The sequence below is a fragment of the Triticum dicoccoides genome, chromosome 1A (assembly GCF_002162155.2).
Source record: "Triticum dicoccoides isolate Atlit2015 ecotype Zavitan chromosome 1A, WEW_v2.0, whole genome shotgun sequence".
Classification (NCBI taxonomy): Eukaryota; Viridiplantae; Streptophyta; class Magnoliopsida; order Poales; family Poaceae; genus Triticum; species Triticum dicoccoides.
The window spans coordinates 541,787,717-541,804,277 of NC_041380.1; the positions used below are offsets into that span (position 1 = coordinate 541,787,717).

General features: G+C 46.3%; 1 protein-coding gene across 2 annotated transcripts; it reads left to right on the forward strand.

The window, feature by feature from the left end:
• Positions 1–12,398: 12,398 nt before the first annotated feature.
• LOC119287265 (fibroblast growth factor receptor 4-like) lies at positions 12,399–16,561 on the forward strand. 2 transcript variants are annotated; one of them, XM_037566793.1, is made up of 4 exons: positions 12,399–12,696; positions 13,405–14,718; positions 15,480–15,935; positions 16,068–16,561. In XM_037566793.1, the coding sequence occupies exons 2-4, from the start codon at positions 13,657–13,659 to the stop codon at positions 16,350–16,352; spliced, it is 1,803 nt and encodes a 600-aa protein (XP_037422690.1). In that variant the 5' UTR covers positions 12,399–12,696; positions 13,405–13,656; the 3' UTR covers positions 16,353–16,561. The 2 variants fall into 2 exon arrangements, with proteins under 2 accessions (XP_037422690.1, XP_037422683.1); XM_037566786.1 differs by lacking the exon at positions 12,399–12,696 and adding an exon at positions 12,771–13,300.

Sequence of the window (16,561 nt, forward strand, 5' to 3'; positions counted from 1 at the left end):
GCAAGCCTTTGTCATTGTCAGTCAACTAAGGTTGGCCCTCGGCCCCCTGCGAATCCGTAAATCAAAGAGCATGCCGCAAAAAAAAGGATGGTCCCCTATGCATTTCATTCTTTCCGGAACGCAAAGAATTAAAGTACCTGACCCCCCATCATGGTGAACCTCTCCTTGTGATCGGGATGAGGTAGATGCCTCCCAGCCGGGGGGGCGGATCGAATCGGAGTTTCCTTAGGTAGCCACCGACCTACAGTTCTCCTTAAACTTCTGTGCTTGGTGGAAAAGAAGCGAACAAAGGTACGCTCGCTTGCTGTCTTGTTCTCTGCTGCGGACTGGGATCGCTCGCCAGCTAGGCCCTCTAGAAAAAAGTTGGAGCAACATTGTATGAGAACATATTACCCATCTTCGGGGACAAGGGGCGGAACGACCTCTCGATCTACTTACTGCAGCCCAGGACGGGCGTCGTCGTCTAGGCGTGACTTCTTGTTTTGATCTCCCCTACGCCTAGGACGTTGTCTGGGCCAAGAGCCATAGTTAGTTGCTGTTTCCATTTGGTTCTTCTTTCTCGTTGTTGATACCGGCAAGACCCAGCCAGATGATGATGTCTGCTGGTTGGTAGTGAGAGGACTCTTAGTACCCGCAAAAAAGGGCGCTGGTGAAAAAAAACAATCATTTGATTTAGTTTCTTGCTCTCCCTTAGCAGCGGGAAAGGAGTCTATCTATCTGCCTAGCTTTGGTAGATTTCCCCCAATGCAATTCAAAAATGGAAATTCCACGAATCCCTGAGGTGGATAAGTCCGACGACTCAGCAGCAGTGCGGAATTGAGTTTCTGGTCCGGTGGATCTGATCTTTAGTTAGGGGGCAATACATACCAAAAGGTTCGAAGAAGGAAGGCGCAGTATATAACCAACCCACCCATAGCCGGTCTAACTGCTGAGAGAGAAAATTGCTTTTCTTTCCCTAAGAGTCCTCGAGTACACACAACTATTGCGGATCCTTTGCGAGATCAGGATTTTTGATTCATAATTTAGAATCAATCCATGTTAGGTCAACATCGAGACAGAGCATCTCAGTTGGCTCTGTCAAGGAAGTGAAACAGGCATTCCTAGGTTGAGGTTACCATTGGATTGACCCTCAGTCAGGCCTCCGATTCCAAGGAGTTGATTCAGCAAGTTCCCCGCGCTACCCCGCGGGAAGTCTAATCGGATCAATCGGTGGTTCCGTAATGAGTAGTCGAATACACATTGAGGGGGCCTTGCCTCCTCCTTCCCGCCCACACCTTCATTCTTTTCCTCCTCTGATCTTAGAAAGCATACTAAACTTCACTTCAATCTTTCTCCATTAGCAACAAGAGCAGCTCTATCTATCGGCCCTTGATGAGTAAGCTTAGCTATACCGCTTAGGATGCAAAGCAGCAAGCTCCCTTCTAATGCGTTATTGCTTGGAGCCTTCTCGCTTAGTAAGCCGCCTTCGGCCCTTCCTCCTTCTTACTCTGTTTGGTATTCGCTCGCGGGTTTGTTTCCAGGTTCTTTCATTCTTGGTTGGCTCTCTCTATTGTTGTTTGTAGATCGTGCATCCTGCGCATTGGTCCGGCAGCGAGACCCGCCCTGGTTGTAAAGCGAAGCGAGCCGTCCTTCCTTTCATTCGTTGCTTTGTCTTCGGTTTGTTTTTAAACTCGACCTTCTATCGGGACTGTGGTGACGAACCTTACTCCCCTCGGTCAAGTGGTTGACCCGTATATCCAATAAGTTTACTAAGTGAATGGGAATCCTATAGTTTGACCAGCCTGGGAAGAGTAGTCAGAGGCAATTCGCTAATATGGAGCTGTTTATATCGGCTTTCTTTCCTAACTAACAGGAAAAGAGAGACATGCGAGTTCGACTCTCGTTCTATCCATGTTCAGCAGTCCCTTTCCATCTTGGTACTGTTGATGGCAGTACCGCTCAACTACGAGATGCTTGAAAGTCGATGTATCAATAATGTCCCCAAGAGTAGCATCGAGCCTCGAAACGGCAAGCCATGCTTCAAGCTAAGTCAGTATGGATCTAATTGATTGCTAAACTGAAGGAACGATCTCTGTCGAAGATTCTCATTCTGAAGCAGGTGCCTAGCTCTGGAAGGATGGACGGGATCATACCTATTTGAATTGAAGAACATTCTGTAACACTTGTTTTTGAGTGGGGAAGAAAAATAAGCACACAAGCGAACAACCATCTAACCGTCAGTCTGAACTCCCAGGATCAGTCCATCAGTAAGAAAAAGCTTCCGTTTCCGTCATTCAGCAGTGGAATGGAATAGTTCGATGGTATTGATCGTCCAACCATTGATTGGAATGTCTATCGTGATAAACCGTGTAATTCTATAAGCTAAGCAGATGAGGCAACAAAGAACCTAACCGTCCTCTCTGATTGACTTCATCAGAAGATTCTTATGGTCTGGTTTACCTTTCTTCGTTCCTTGCAACCTTGAATCGATATGGTTCATTCCTAGGCTATGCTCTTTCAACGGTTGACAGAAGAGGGGGACGGGCAAGGATGATCAGACTGCTTGGTTCGGTTCGTCAGAGGTATTAAAAAAACCTTCTTTTTGGTCTTTTCTTTCTTGCCGCCACTTTAACAGGTGCCGCTGCAATGAGAGCGTAAGTTGCGGAGTTTTTTCTGGATTTTTTTTGGTGCACTCTTCCTTTTTTTGGATAGAAAGAAGGGTTCAGTGGGAGGGCAAGGGGTAGTTAAGTTTTAGGTTGGCTCTTGTTTTTTACAGACTTTCTTTTCGGTGTAATTTAATAAAGAAGTAGCAATTGTTCATTTCATTTCATTTTTTTGCATTGGTAGTTCTTTTTCATTTGAAAGGGCGAAGGGGGGAAGGGAAAGGATTGACCCTCAGGGATCATATTACTCAAGAAGACTTGGGGAAAATAGCAGGATTGGAAAAGTTCGAAGAGACTGAGGAAGACAAATCCATTGTCGAATCCTGCAGAGTGATAACATCGAGTAGTGGGGGCTGGCTTCCACCCCTGAGAGAGCTTGATTTACCAGAAATCCCGCCGAGTCCTAGTGGGCCTAGATTCCGCGATAAGTTCCGAGAAATGGAGGAAATGATGCATTCAAAGTTCGCAGAATTGCAAGAAAGAAAAAATCCTTGAAAGAAAAACCAAACAAGACTAGATGTTCCCTATCGTTATAGGGAACGAGACTAAATGTTCGGCCTTAATGAGATGGACCTTGATTCCTCTCCGGCCAGGAAAAGATGTGGCTCCTCTTTGTTCTACTACCTTCATCCTCGGGTGAAGCCGGCTGGCTCACCAAACAAGATATATACTGTGAAATCATTGGTAACCATGCCTAACGGTCGGTCATCTAAGCTATCGGCCAAGGCAAGTGAGAGTTGTTCAAGAGTTGGGGGCATATCTTTAGCTCGAGCAACATCCGCTCCCGAAATGTGAGTTAAGCTTTAAAAAAAGAAGAAGAGCTACGAGTGGAACAGCTTCTTCTATTCCTTGTTGGCCTCCAGCTCCTTCTGTCCCTCAATCCTCTTCTCTGCCCTTTTTTTACTATTATGTGTGGCATGCCCCCTGTTCGTATCTTAACAGGGCAACCTTCTCTTGCAAGCAATCCCTTCGTCGCTAACACCGGTAATGCCCCATCCCTTTAATACTACCTTCGAGGAATTTCTCTCGCGTCCCTGTAGTGATAAGAGCGCATTCTCTAACAGCTTTGAAGCCGAGGCAGCCATCCTCTTGCCAATCCTAAACAAAAGAAAGAAAAGCCCTACCCGCCTTCATTGGTTGAGTAAGGGGCATTTACCTATCAGTCCTAGTCCTAAGGCGCAATCGGAGCACTAAGCCCAATTACAGCTTGACTCCGTAAATTAGACCTCATTCTCCTAGTCCTATTCCTGATTGTTATTTCGGATTCTGTGCCTGGGTGGTATCTTCTTACTATTGATTCAACCTCTTCGGGCAAACGTTGTCACTTCCTTTATTTGAAAAAAGGGGTCTAGAACTACAGTGATCTGATACCTTCTTCCCTTGGTCTGGGTAGGTAGGTTATGTAGGCTACAACTGTTCATAGGTTGTTCGATCGCAGAAGGCCAAATAATCGATTACTAGTATGCCGGATATTGCCAGGAGGCCCTTCCCCCTATGTTTGACTCATCCTAGATGGGTTCACACCTGTTGATTCCGGTCAAAGAAAAAAGCTTTTTCACGGCATCCGTCCCATCACACCAATCTACGCCAAGATAAAGAATGCTGGGTTGCCAGGAACAAACCCTGTGATTCAAGGTCTTGCCTAGAATTACCCTAAGAAAAATGCACCCCATTAATTGATCCCTCTTTAGAGTAGTATAAGTACATCCTCGACTATAGCACGAGTAGAGTCGAGTTCTCGTACTAACCTAAGAGCAGATATGCCGAAATATTTCAACGTTCAAGCAGCTAATCAGTAAACGACTTCTCCGTAACAGTTTGAAGATTGGCTCGCAACGCAAGTAGCGGCAAGAAAGGAGAGCAAGACTTCCTTTTCTAAAAGAAGAAAGAACTAGACTTCTATAAGAAGATTTTTATAATCGTAGATCGTGGAATATTCATCTATCTTATTAGGTAACTACTTTAGCTGCTCTCGAAACTGAACCATCGTGAATAGAACTAGCGCTTAAGGAAGAGTAGGATTTGTTAGCAAGTCATATTCAATCACCCGGTCTTCTCCTTCCTAGCTTTTAGATTTTATGATTCTCTCTTGGATTTTCATACACTTAGCCGTGTATGTATCTTGGCTAAACTCGAACCTATAGTTGATCCATCCATACTCGGTAAAGAATCAAAAAGGTACTTGAAGACGACTTTGAATGGGAGGAGGTTTTCTTTTTATTTTTATGTCTTCTTCGTTCTCAGTCCCTACGGTCCATTGTAGGATGATTTTCCTAAGGCCTTGAATTCGTTGGCAAGGTGATCAGGGTCCTCTCCCTGGTCCTATCGAACCAGTGACTTCTCTCCTGGGATTGAATATGTTTTGCCTTTCCCCGATGGTTCCGCATTCCTATGTGGGTAGGATTCGCCAGGGATGAGCGGCTTATTTAGCCTATGCGAAGCGCGAAGCATAAGAGAAGAGTGTAGCGAAGCGAGTGTAATACTTGTAGCGAATATAAGTAGTGTCAAAGCCTACACTGGCTTAGCTCTGCAGATGTTTTCAGGACAAAGACGGTGATACGATACCACTCGCCAGTGATGATAAGATTCACTCATAGCATAGGTGGAAGATCCATCCTATTTTCTTTATAGATTTATTTGTTCAAAGAAAATACGCCTAAAAATCATTCAGGGAACCTACTCTTGGTACCTTTACCACATTCACTTTCCATATTCCCTTTCTTTAGTTCAGACGCTATCGTACCTCAGGGAAAATCCAAATTTCTATCAACGATTCCCACCCAACTCTGGAAGGACTCTCCCCTCTCTCCCTTAACATATCGAAGGCCTCTTATCCGTCAACCGCACCTTAATAGCTCAGACTTCCGAGCCTTGCTGGATGATGCAGAAGGGCCAACATCAGAGGATCAATTGAATAACCAACTCTCCCGCCCCGCTGCCGCTACTGCTCGAAAGCCTTTGGATCCCCTACAGGACTGTCATGAGCCCCTACAAGGAGTCAAAATAAAGCCGAAACCAGATACAGGAAGTGTTGACCCGGATCAATTGAGTGCGAGCCCTTTTATCTTGAGCTGATTCTCCTTATTTTAGAGCTGTGGCGAAGGTAAATTGAGCTCTGGCATGTGGGGAAGGAAAAGGCTCTGACGAAGCTCCAGGGATTACAAGAAGGTTTAGGCCTTGTGAGCAGCTCCAAACGGTCAGAAAAGAAGATGGTCCCGCCCTTACTTCGGCTTGAGGAGTCGTTTTCTCGCTATCTTCTTCGTCTGGATTAGCCTTTTAGTAGCCTAGTAGGTTGTTTGAGTTTCAGGAAAGGAAGAGGTGCTTTCTAAAACAGCCATTACCGCTATGTTTTTTTCAATAAGTTCTTTTAGAGCATCGTGCCCCACTATCCGAATAAAGTGTGCGCCTAAGGTGTCATGTGTTTAAGAATATACGTATAATAGAAATACTTTCCCAATCCGTATAAGAGGAAAGAAGGGTCCGGCAATAAGCAGTAGAAGAATAACCCGCAGAAGAAGTTTAATCGCTTCCAGAGATCGGAGCCAGACAAAGATAAGACTCCACGGCAGCACGATCGGGATGATCGGGTCAAAAATGAGTCAAAACTTGTAAAACCCCGGTTTTGGCCTTGTTACTAAGGAGAAATTGACATACTTAGCAAATGGAGATAGAATTATTTCAAAAAGAGATCAGGAAAGAGCCATTTCCCAACCAAATAAAACAGGAAAGCATGAGGCTCGAAGCCCTTTCTCATTTCGAATTTCATCTTAGTATCGGTAATGCCCCGCCCAAAAGTATTTCATCGCAATCACACGCTAGCTTGGTTGGAAAAGCTCGTTTGCACCCACTAACTAATACCTTCTCGTCAGTATTGAATTCTCCATGCTTTCGCCTTGCTTTGTAGTCATTTTCTATGAGTAATCGGTCCGAACTCAATTTCAAGAAAAAACTCTATCTCGCCTGTGGCCAAAAGTAGTGAAAATGGTATTTAGCTTAGTCAATATACAACACAACTGCTGATTCTTCGCGAGATGAAAACCCTTTGTCCTCCGTCTGCAGGGGCAATTCCTGAGAAAAGTGCTACTAGCCCTTGTTTTGGTCATGTCCACAGGCCTTTCCATTCGTCTTTATTCGTCTTTCTTTCGGCAATCTATGCATAATTCTACTTCTTGAACCACCGAATCCGCTTTTGAAAATGGATAACTAGCTCCATTCTGCGTCAAGTACTAAGGATGGGCCCAAAGCACACTTTTGAAAGGCATCGGTCACCTTAAAAACCCCAAAAGTAGGAAGTCTAGCGTGCTTCTTTAGTGCCGCTCTTCGATCAGATGCTTTCTCATTGAACGAGGCATATTAAAGTGAAAGAAGTTCCAGGTCGAGTCCCGAGAAGGTGATAGTTGATTTTGATCATGAAGTTGGCACTGGACTTTGGAATTGATTCTGTACCCCCACCTGCTCAGGACGCCCCGCCTGCTCAGGACGATCCCATTACGGATTTTCTGGAGGGGGACACGCTTGACCCAGTGCAAAAACGGGAATTCAGAAATATTATGAATTTCTTGAAGACCAAAAGCAGAACGAACCTTCAAAATGAGCGAATCGTAATAAAAAGATGTTGGGGGCGAGGGTAGTAGTTACGAATCCAGGGCAATCAACCACTATCTAAAAACCCAGGTTGGACAACTGCGTGCTGGGGGATTAGCAGGGGATTTTGTCGTAAAGGAATTACGGAAATGGAAAAGGGACTTCAAAGCTCAGAAGAGACGGTCCCACTTCTATCAGGGCCTTCTCAGGGTCTTAAGCAATGTTAATTTGTATTGATTGCAAACAGGGTGCGGGATTCTCTGACGCAAACAAAGAAATGGTCCCGGAGAAAGGAATCAGTCTCTTCAGTCCGGCGCATGCCTCAAATTCATTTTTCCTTTGAATTACTCATTTTTTTGAATTTCGCACCGGAAACTTTTCTAGGAGAAGTTCGAATCCGTTCCATTTGGATATTGATCGGTCTTGGTTTGACATGGTTTACGCGTTACTGGTTCCCGGAAGAGTCAATTTCTCCATTAGCTAAACCCTTTATTACCCTACCTTTGGACTCGTATTTTGTTTGTACACAATCAACGGAGCCCCCCCCCCCCGACATATGTTGCAACGTCTTCAATAGCATGCTCTTACTTCGTCTTTCCCTTAATAAGTCATCAAATTTGGTGCTTTTCGATCCCCAGTTGCTATGGGGAACAAAGGCAGAAATACAATAGAATCCTCCATTTAAGTGGTTCTCGCTTCTCCTTGTTCCCGCTCCTAACTCCTCCCCGGGTAGTTCCCAATGTTTGGCACTTTCCATACTTCGTGGGTGCAACATCAACAAATTCGCTCATGATCAAGTTACAACCTAAGATCTATGACTATATTATGTTAACTATTCGTATTTTGTTCATTCCATCGGTATGCTCCCAGGTACCTGTAATTGTGATCTATTTGCCAGAACCAAGGGGTCTTTCTGTGGAAACCTTCACGAGCAATCGTCGTTTTTTGATGGTTTTTCCGCTTTTCACAGCTGCTCTTTCCACACCCCCCGGATATCTGGTGCCAAACCGTCGCCCCTTTCCTTATATATTCGATAATCGAGTTTGCTATCTTTGTGGCATTGATTGTACAAGTTCGTGAAGAGGGCTGGACGAGTAGAATGAGGGAAAGCGGCTCGATCGAGAAAAAAGAGGAGTAGACTAGAAAACCTAGAACTTCAAAAGTCACTATCAATGAATTCCCGAGCAATTCTAAACCAACATATGCTCCGTATAGACGGAATCTCAGATAAGAACCTAACAGAAGTTTCGCGACTCTTTCATGGAATATAGGTCTTAGTATATAAATAATGTCAGTTCGAACCTGACGAGTCGTTATCAACTGTTGCCCTAACTGAGTCCATTAGCTCTTGTTGCCCTTCTATGGTGGGGACCCATAGAGAGTTCGTTTTATGAAATATCTGAGAAAGTAAAAAAAAGATAAAGGATGGCTTATGGTCTATTTTCTTACTTGACTATCCTGCCTGACTTGGCCAATAAAAGATACCTAGCATGACACATCAGCTACGCCATCTGAGCCTGTCCACTTGCTAGTCAGGAAAAATAACCGCTCCGTTCCGTGGGCTTCTTTCGCAGCTCTCTTCACGCTCGCTTTACGAGTGCAACCAAGTTCAATAAACTGTTCATGCTAATTCATAGACTATGCTGGTTTCTATCTAAGAGTCCTGTGAGACGCTTCCTTCTCATACACATCTGAAGCAACGTTTGATCATCCGCATTAGAGAGTTTTGCAGGTCCTTGAGAGAACGTTATCCAGTCAGTTATGACTTGACCATGGTCTGAGGTGAAATTGGTCCTGGTCCATGAAACGAAAGGTGTTGGGCAAGCGCAGAGAAGTCGTCTGAAGGGGAGTTCCATAGGAATGTTCAACTTCGATCAACCTTGGTTTGGTACCATGCCTAAAAAAGAAAGAAGGTCAAAAACAAAATAGGGGTGATATAACCCACTGCTCGCCTAAGAATGTACTGACGTAATCCCTACTATGGCTTCCCGAAGGATCCAGCTGCTAAGAGGGTCCGAGCCATAACGGATTGATGTGACCGTAGCGGCGACTGGAATCGATCTGAATGAGGCAGTTATGGGACTGATCTTATATAACAATATATATGGAGGAAGGATTCATAAAAGGTGGGGGTCAAGGTGTATAATACGAGCTCCACTTTCACGCAATGAGCTAGCTTAACCCTGATTGCTTAAGGTTTAATACAGTCATGTTGGATCTGCTACTAAGAAAGGAAGAGAAAGACTGATTGCGACAGCTCAACCGGATGAGACATCTCTTATTTACAGAACTGTGCCAACGTGTGCCTACATTGTTTGATTTACCAGTTCCGGGTATTGGATTTTGGAATAGAAAGAATGAAACTAGTACCAGCTTATCGCCAACCGTGCTTTCTACCAACTCCGCCAACCCCAGACGGGAATATTGATTGCGATTTAGCCGCACCTGAGCCCGCAATTGCTGCCTCTACTCCGCCTACTTCTTGTGCCGACTTCGCCAGCCTCGCGGGGTACCGATTTCCTCCTGCTTTGTGTGCGTGCCATTGACTCCTTTAATGGGTCGAAACCTACTTAGTTCTCATTTTTATTTCGTCTATACAAGAAAAGAAGGATTTGTGTTTACCTGAAACGAGCGAAGACGCCCGAACAGCTTGCGATCGATGCAATCGAACGGCTAGCTAGGCATCCTCAGAGAAAAAAAAGGCTAGCTAGGACAAAGCGTTCTGGAGGCTCCTAGGTCACCCTGTTATACTGTTTCTTAATTAATTATTAATGACGTTTTTCTTTGAGGTGTCAAAAGGGATATGTTGTAAATAAGTACATGTTAAACTATTTTGGTCGGTAATTTTTTGGCGATGTGATAGTAGAAAAGAATTGCCTAGCTAAATGGAGTGTCATTTGCTGTCCAATGGGCCAGCAAGATTTAGGCATACAAGAGCCATTCACTTGAGCTTCCTTGGGGCCAAACCGGGGCATGGCCCGCCCATGAACCTGTTTTTCTGCTTTTTTGGTATCATTTTTTTCCTTTTTCCTTGTGTTTCTTTTTTGGATTTGCTCTTATTTTTAAAATTTTATGAATATTAAATTCCTATTTGTATTTCGACATTTTTTGCATGAACTTTCAAAAAATGAGTGGACGTTTTATATGTCATGAACAGTTATTTGAAATTGTGCGAACAAAAAATTATATTATCTTGACTTTTTTTAAATACATGACATGCTTTAAATGTTATGTGGATTTTTGTGCATGGTGTTAACCTATTTTAAAAGTTGGGGATGAAAATTCTTACATTTGATGAACATTTCAGAAAATCATGGAATTATTTCTAAATGTGAGAACTTTTTTATTGTCATGAATTTTTTAATGGTACGAACATTAAAAAAATTCCTTTGACAATTTTTATGTCTCGTTCTCGTGAACTTATTTCTGAATGGTAGAAATTTTCCAAAATTGTGTTAATTATTTTTTACATTGCATGAAGATATTTTTATACATGTGATTTTTTAATGATATCAACATTTTTTACATTGCATGTGACTTTCTACTCAAGACCCGATTGTAGGGACTTAGCCTCATCCTCAGCCACCCTCTTTATTCTTGTCGGGCTGATGATGATGCTCCATTGCCCATGGTCTTCTGGGTCGTATCATGGATGGGGCATGGGCTCTTGATGGGCCAACCATATACTTCGGCCTACCCCGTGTTTATAACCCCAATAGTCGGATTCGGCCCCTTTGCCTCGTTGGCTGGTTGAATCCCCCCCTATCTTTAGGGTGTCGAGTTAGGGTTTTGTTTAATTGAGCTTTGACGTTTGATACTCTTTGCCATAGACACAAGAGACAACGAGGCTTCATGCACTACGCGTCATGAGAACTCCACAATGTAAAACAAGTACTTCACATTATATCTGTAATTCATAGCGCATATCTCAAATTCTTGTTTGTTTTTCAGTTCATGCAGGGATTGATCTGGACCGGCATTGAAGGATTGCAAGCCCGCATAGCATCGGCGATTCACCAACCGATGTTCATTCGATTATTTATGGTTCTCCTTTCTAGCAACGAGTGACTATTACAATATTCAAAGCTTGATTCGGGATGGAGTTCTGTGGTTGTCCCTTTCATTTACTGCTTGTTCAGTAGATCTTCGAGATCCGGCGGGCGGCATATAATCGAGAGAAATGGATAACCGAAATAGGTTTCGATGTAATTTTATTTATTTATTCTAGTTGTTTTGTATTTTGTTGCCTTTCCATTGTACTCTTTTTTCTAACACAGTACATACGCACGCGCTCATGCATACGCGCATATTCGAAGACTAAACCGGTATTTCATCTTGAGATTTTACGAAGTCACCGTAGACGTCTCATGGTCGACGGGAACGTCTCCTCTCACTAAAAGCGCATCGTCAGAAAGCATGAAATAAATTCAAGATAAATGCATGCATCGGGATTTGAACCCTGATGGGACAGAATATCACTGTTATCCTAACCATGCAATGCAAGCACAGGTTGATTCACCTTTCCATTATACTCCTCGGTACAGTTTTTTCAGGGGACTTGGTACTTTTCTTACCAGATATACGATGGCATTTTGATGTCTTTGTAAAATAATCATGCTCCTTCCGGCCGGCACGGGGGGCGGGCGCCAGCACCGGGGCTGCAACGTGGGTCGGCACACGCATGTCCCCCGGCGAGCGCGCACGCGAGGCGCAGCCGACCAGGCCAGACACACGCCGCGGCGGGCGGGAGACGGCATCCGATGCCCCGCACCCGCAGCGGTTGATGCCGCCGCTATCGCTCCTCCATCAGGTTCCACGGTCAAGCGCGTGAGGTCACCGCTCCCCGGCCGGGGCCCCGTGCATGCCAACACGCCATGCCAATCAGCAATCAGACACCCACCCGCCCCAGTCCACGCTCGCCGACGTCCACGTAACAACAACAACTCACTCAACGGGGACTTGATAGGAGGAAGAAGAGAAGAACCAACACCACGCACGCCACATCACCCCGCACCCAACCCAACTCGCCTTCATTCATTCAGAAAAGAAAAAGGAAAGGAGCTCCGATAACAACGCTAGCTAGCGCGGAACATCTCCCATCGCAAGCGAACAAGGCCCGCCCCAAATAATTGTGTCGAGTGGGAGTAAAGATTGCATTTTTCTCTAGTTGTAGTAGACGACCTCCCACTCACGCAGCCCGTCGTCGTCCGTCCTCCTCCTCCTCGTCGCGGCCCTCCCCCTCCGCACCGTACAGTTTCCAAGTGTACCCTCTCGTACCCCGTACTTGTCTGCCTTCCCGGCCACATCCGGACCAGAGTTCCAGGTTTCCACGCGCGACCCCCGACACTGACCACCGCCGAGGTCGGACAGACGGACGGACGACGAGGCGCGTCTTCCCCGCACCCGCAGCGACGACGGCGACGGCGACGGAGGAGGCGTAGAAGCTCTTCTCCTGTCTCCTCTCCATACGGTACGCGCTCGTCCTTCTCCTCCAGCTCTTCGCCGCGCCCACGCGGGCCTCGCCTTTCCCGTGCGCGCGCGTGCGACCCTCTTAACATTCTTTCCCCCCGCTTTTCACGCCGCTTTTCCTCGGCTCCGCGTGATCCCGATTCGGCCCGACCGTCGCCTCCGCCAATCCGCTGCCTCCGGCGGCCGTTTCATTCGCTTTCGCCGGGTTTAGATTCGATCTGGGCGCGCGCGTCTTCCCATGGCGTCACGGGAGGCGACGACGGCGGAGAAAGAGGCGTGAGACCAACGGCCTTTGAATCCCGCCACAAAAACAATATTATACTCCTACTCCTACTCCACTCGCCACCGTCTGCTTCGGGGCGACGCATCTCGTCGCTTTCCCTCCCCTCCCCTTTCCCACCCTGCGAGCGAGCGAGCGAGCGGGCGGCGTGTCCCGGTCCGCCGCCGCGCTCCCCTCATTCGCCCACGCACGTACGGCCTACTGTTCGGTCCATGCCTTGGCCTTTCCCGAACCGACCGGTTGGCCCGCCTTCTCTCCCTCCCTCGTTCGGTAGATTGGTTGATTCCGTGGTGCCCCCCGCCCCCGATACGCACTAGGAATCTTGGTAGCGCCCCCGCCCCCGCCACGCACAAGGCCGGATTTTTCTCCTTCTTCTCGATTTGATTTGCTGTTTTGTTTCTGAGCGTTCAATCCAACAAACTGATTCAGGTTCGGGCCAACGACGACGAGGAGGAGCCGGCGATTGGCGGTTGAATCTGGTCGAATGGCGCGCCGGAGTCGACCGCGATGGAGCAGCACGCACTCCGGGGTCTCACCGCCGGCGGGGAGGGATCAAATGCAGATCCTCTTCTAGCGTCAGGTTCTCAGATTCCCAGAGTCCTCTGATCCAGTTCTTGCTGCAACTTCGTGACGGCCCTACGGTATTCTCGGATCTGGTTTGCTTGAGATTTCGCGGAGGAGATGGACGAGGACGAGTACTCGTGGGTGCGGCGCACCAAGTTCTCGCACTCCATCGTCAGGTCTAGCTCCGGCAGGTGCTCCTTCGACGAGCAGTTCAGCCGCCGCGCCGTGTCCATGCAGAAAGATTTTGATTCGGAGCTCAAGAGCCTGCGGCCGAGGGCCAAAGGGGCGGTCTCAAACCCGGCGAGGCCGGCGATTCCCAGGGCAAAATCGGCAGCCGGCCAGGCAGACCGGAAGCCGAAAGATGTTGTGTTTTCAGATGTTCAGCTGAAACAGAGTGGTTCTGTTGGCGATGGCTCACTGAAAGAAACGTCGATGATGCAAGATCGGCGTGAGGTTGGACCCGAGGGAAACGGCCTGAGCTTGAAATCACTGGATATTCCTAATCGGCGTATTGTCCGGGGTTTGAATGATGGAAGCTCAGGCAACACGCTGGAGTTCTCTTTCCACTCCGAGGAGCAAAGCTTGAGGTTGCAGAGGGTGTGCTCTAGCCCAGGTCCTTACTTTGCCAAGGATGCAGGGCTAGCCGGGGATTCTAATCCACGGAGTGTATCTTTCAAGGTTGCTGGGGATGGATCAAAGCCGAAGAGAAGAGCGAAATCCCCTATCCCAGCGCGCGTCATCTCCGACGTTTTTAGGGAGGCGAAAGCTGCCAGCAAGAGGTTCTCCTCTCCACAGCGGCAAAGGAAATCTAGCTCTGTTCGGTTGCTGGATGATAGTCCCCCTTTTGCATTCTCTTCGACAAGAGCAGCGACCAAATTGGTAACCAAAAGGGCCTCTTCCTGGCCAAGGAACTCGGAAGCTAGAGTTGCAAAGGTCGCTGCGCTCGATGTACTTGAGAAATGGACGGTCGACCGCTCACAGTTACTCATTGGCCATAGATTTGCATCAGGAGCGTATAGTCGTCTGTTCCATGGAATCTACAAGGAGCAGCCTGTTGCTGTCAAGTTTATCAGGCTACCTGATGATGGTGAAGATCCGGAATTGGCTGCTCGGCTTGAGAAGCAGTTCACTGTCGAAGTTACCATTTTGGCTCGGCTCCAGCATCGTAATGTCATTGAGGTAATGAAATGAATTTCCACATAAATTTTCTTTTGATGTTTTCTAGCTATCCATTGCCCATGAGTAGCATTTATTTCTAAATTAGAAAACAGTACAGTAACCACTATGTCATTTTGCCTTTCTATGTACTCATGGAACTGTCCATACTTGAATTTGGGGATTTTGCATAGTTGAGTCAGTATGCAGCACCCCTCAAATTATTAACAGGTGCAATATGCATTACCTTCCATAGGGCCTCAACTTTGCTCTTCTGTATTTCTTGCATTTCTTAGTAGTGTTTCTGCAAGCATGACTTTGCTGACAGTAGATAATCCAGGGTATTTCTCCCTAGTGACATATACACGGAACATGCTCACTGCAATGCCAAGTATCTTCTCCCCCTGCCACTAAAAAAAGAAGAAATATCTTCCTCTGGAGATGACAAGTACACGAGTAGGATACTAGTCAATGTCTTTGAATTGGACATAACTATCTACTAACTGCTCCCATATCATACCCATCAGTGTAATCAATGTTGTCATAGTTGTCAAGCTCATAGCCTGTTTCACAAAAAATAATAAGAAAAATAATTTCCTTCGCTTGGGATTAGACTACCTGGACCACCGCAGCTGTATTTGTATCAGTTTTTTTAAACAGCACTGTTAGCATAAGAAAGGTAGTATCATTGGACTGTGGCTACATTTTATCATGTTGGTACTCTAGATTTCATCACATACTGTAACAAAGAGTTATGTTAAATCCATTCACAATATTTTGTGCAGCTGGTTGGGGCATGTAGCTCTGCACCTGTCTTCTGTGTCATCACTGAGTTCCTGCCTGGGGGCTCTTTGAGAGCCTATCTGCGCAAGCTGGAGGGCAAGCAACTTCCTTTGGAGAAGATTATCTCCGTTGCCCTGGACATTGCACGTGGTCTGGAATACGTGCATTCGCAAGGAGTAATCCACCGTGACGTGAAGCCTGAGAACATTCTATTCGACGCAGAATGTTGCGCAAAGGTCGTTGATTTCGGAGTAGCTTTTGAAGACGTTTACTGCAACACGATGGAAGACGACCCAGGCACATATAGATGGATGGCGCCAGAGATGTGTAAGCGCAAGCCATATGGTCCGAAAGTCGATGTCTATAGTTTTGGGCTCGTCTTGTGGGAACTGGTTAGTGGTTCCATCCCTTATGAAGAGATGACTCCTCTCCAAGCAGCTTATGCAGTTGTTAATAAGGTATTTGCTCTCCTAATTCACTTACCTTCCAATTTGTTTCTACCGTAGTGAGGAATTTACCAAAGAAACATTAAGTTTACTCACTTGACAATTCTGCGCATGAACTGTTTGTTAACGAAATTCTAATTTCAGAACTTGAGACCGGTTGTTCCTTCGAGCTGCCCGACACCATTGCAACAATTGATGGAGCAATGCTGGTCCGCTCAACCCGAGAAGAGGCCTGAGTTTACTCAGATAGTTAAAACCCTTGAAAATCTCAAGGCGACTCTTGATAGATATGGAACCATTGAGAAGACCCCAACCCCCAGTTGCCAGGAAGCTCAGGAGCAAAACAAGAACAGGCTTGCCAACTGGATCCTAAAGCTCTCATATAGCCCACCGGATTTCTCAGGGCCCCCGCCGCCGAAGCTGCTGTGATCGTGTGTCCTCTTCCTCCCAAAACGTGTTATGTGGAGTAGATCACAGCTCTGTAAATCAATTTTTCGTTGTATATAAACACAAACTACACGAGACACCTTTCTTTTTCTTTACAGATCACAATAAATATTTTGCTGGACTTTTAGAAGAAAAACCATCTCAGAAGAATAGACGAACTCTTGATTGTATGGTATCAGCACTGTTTTAAA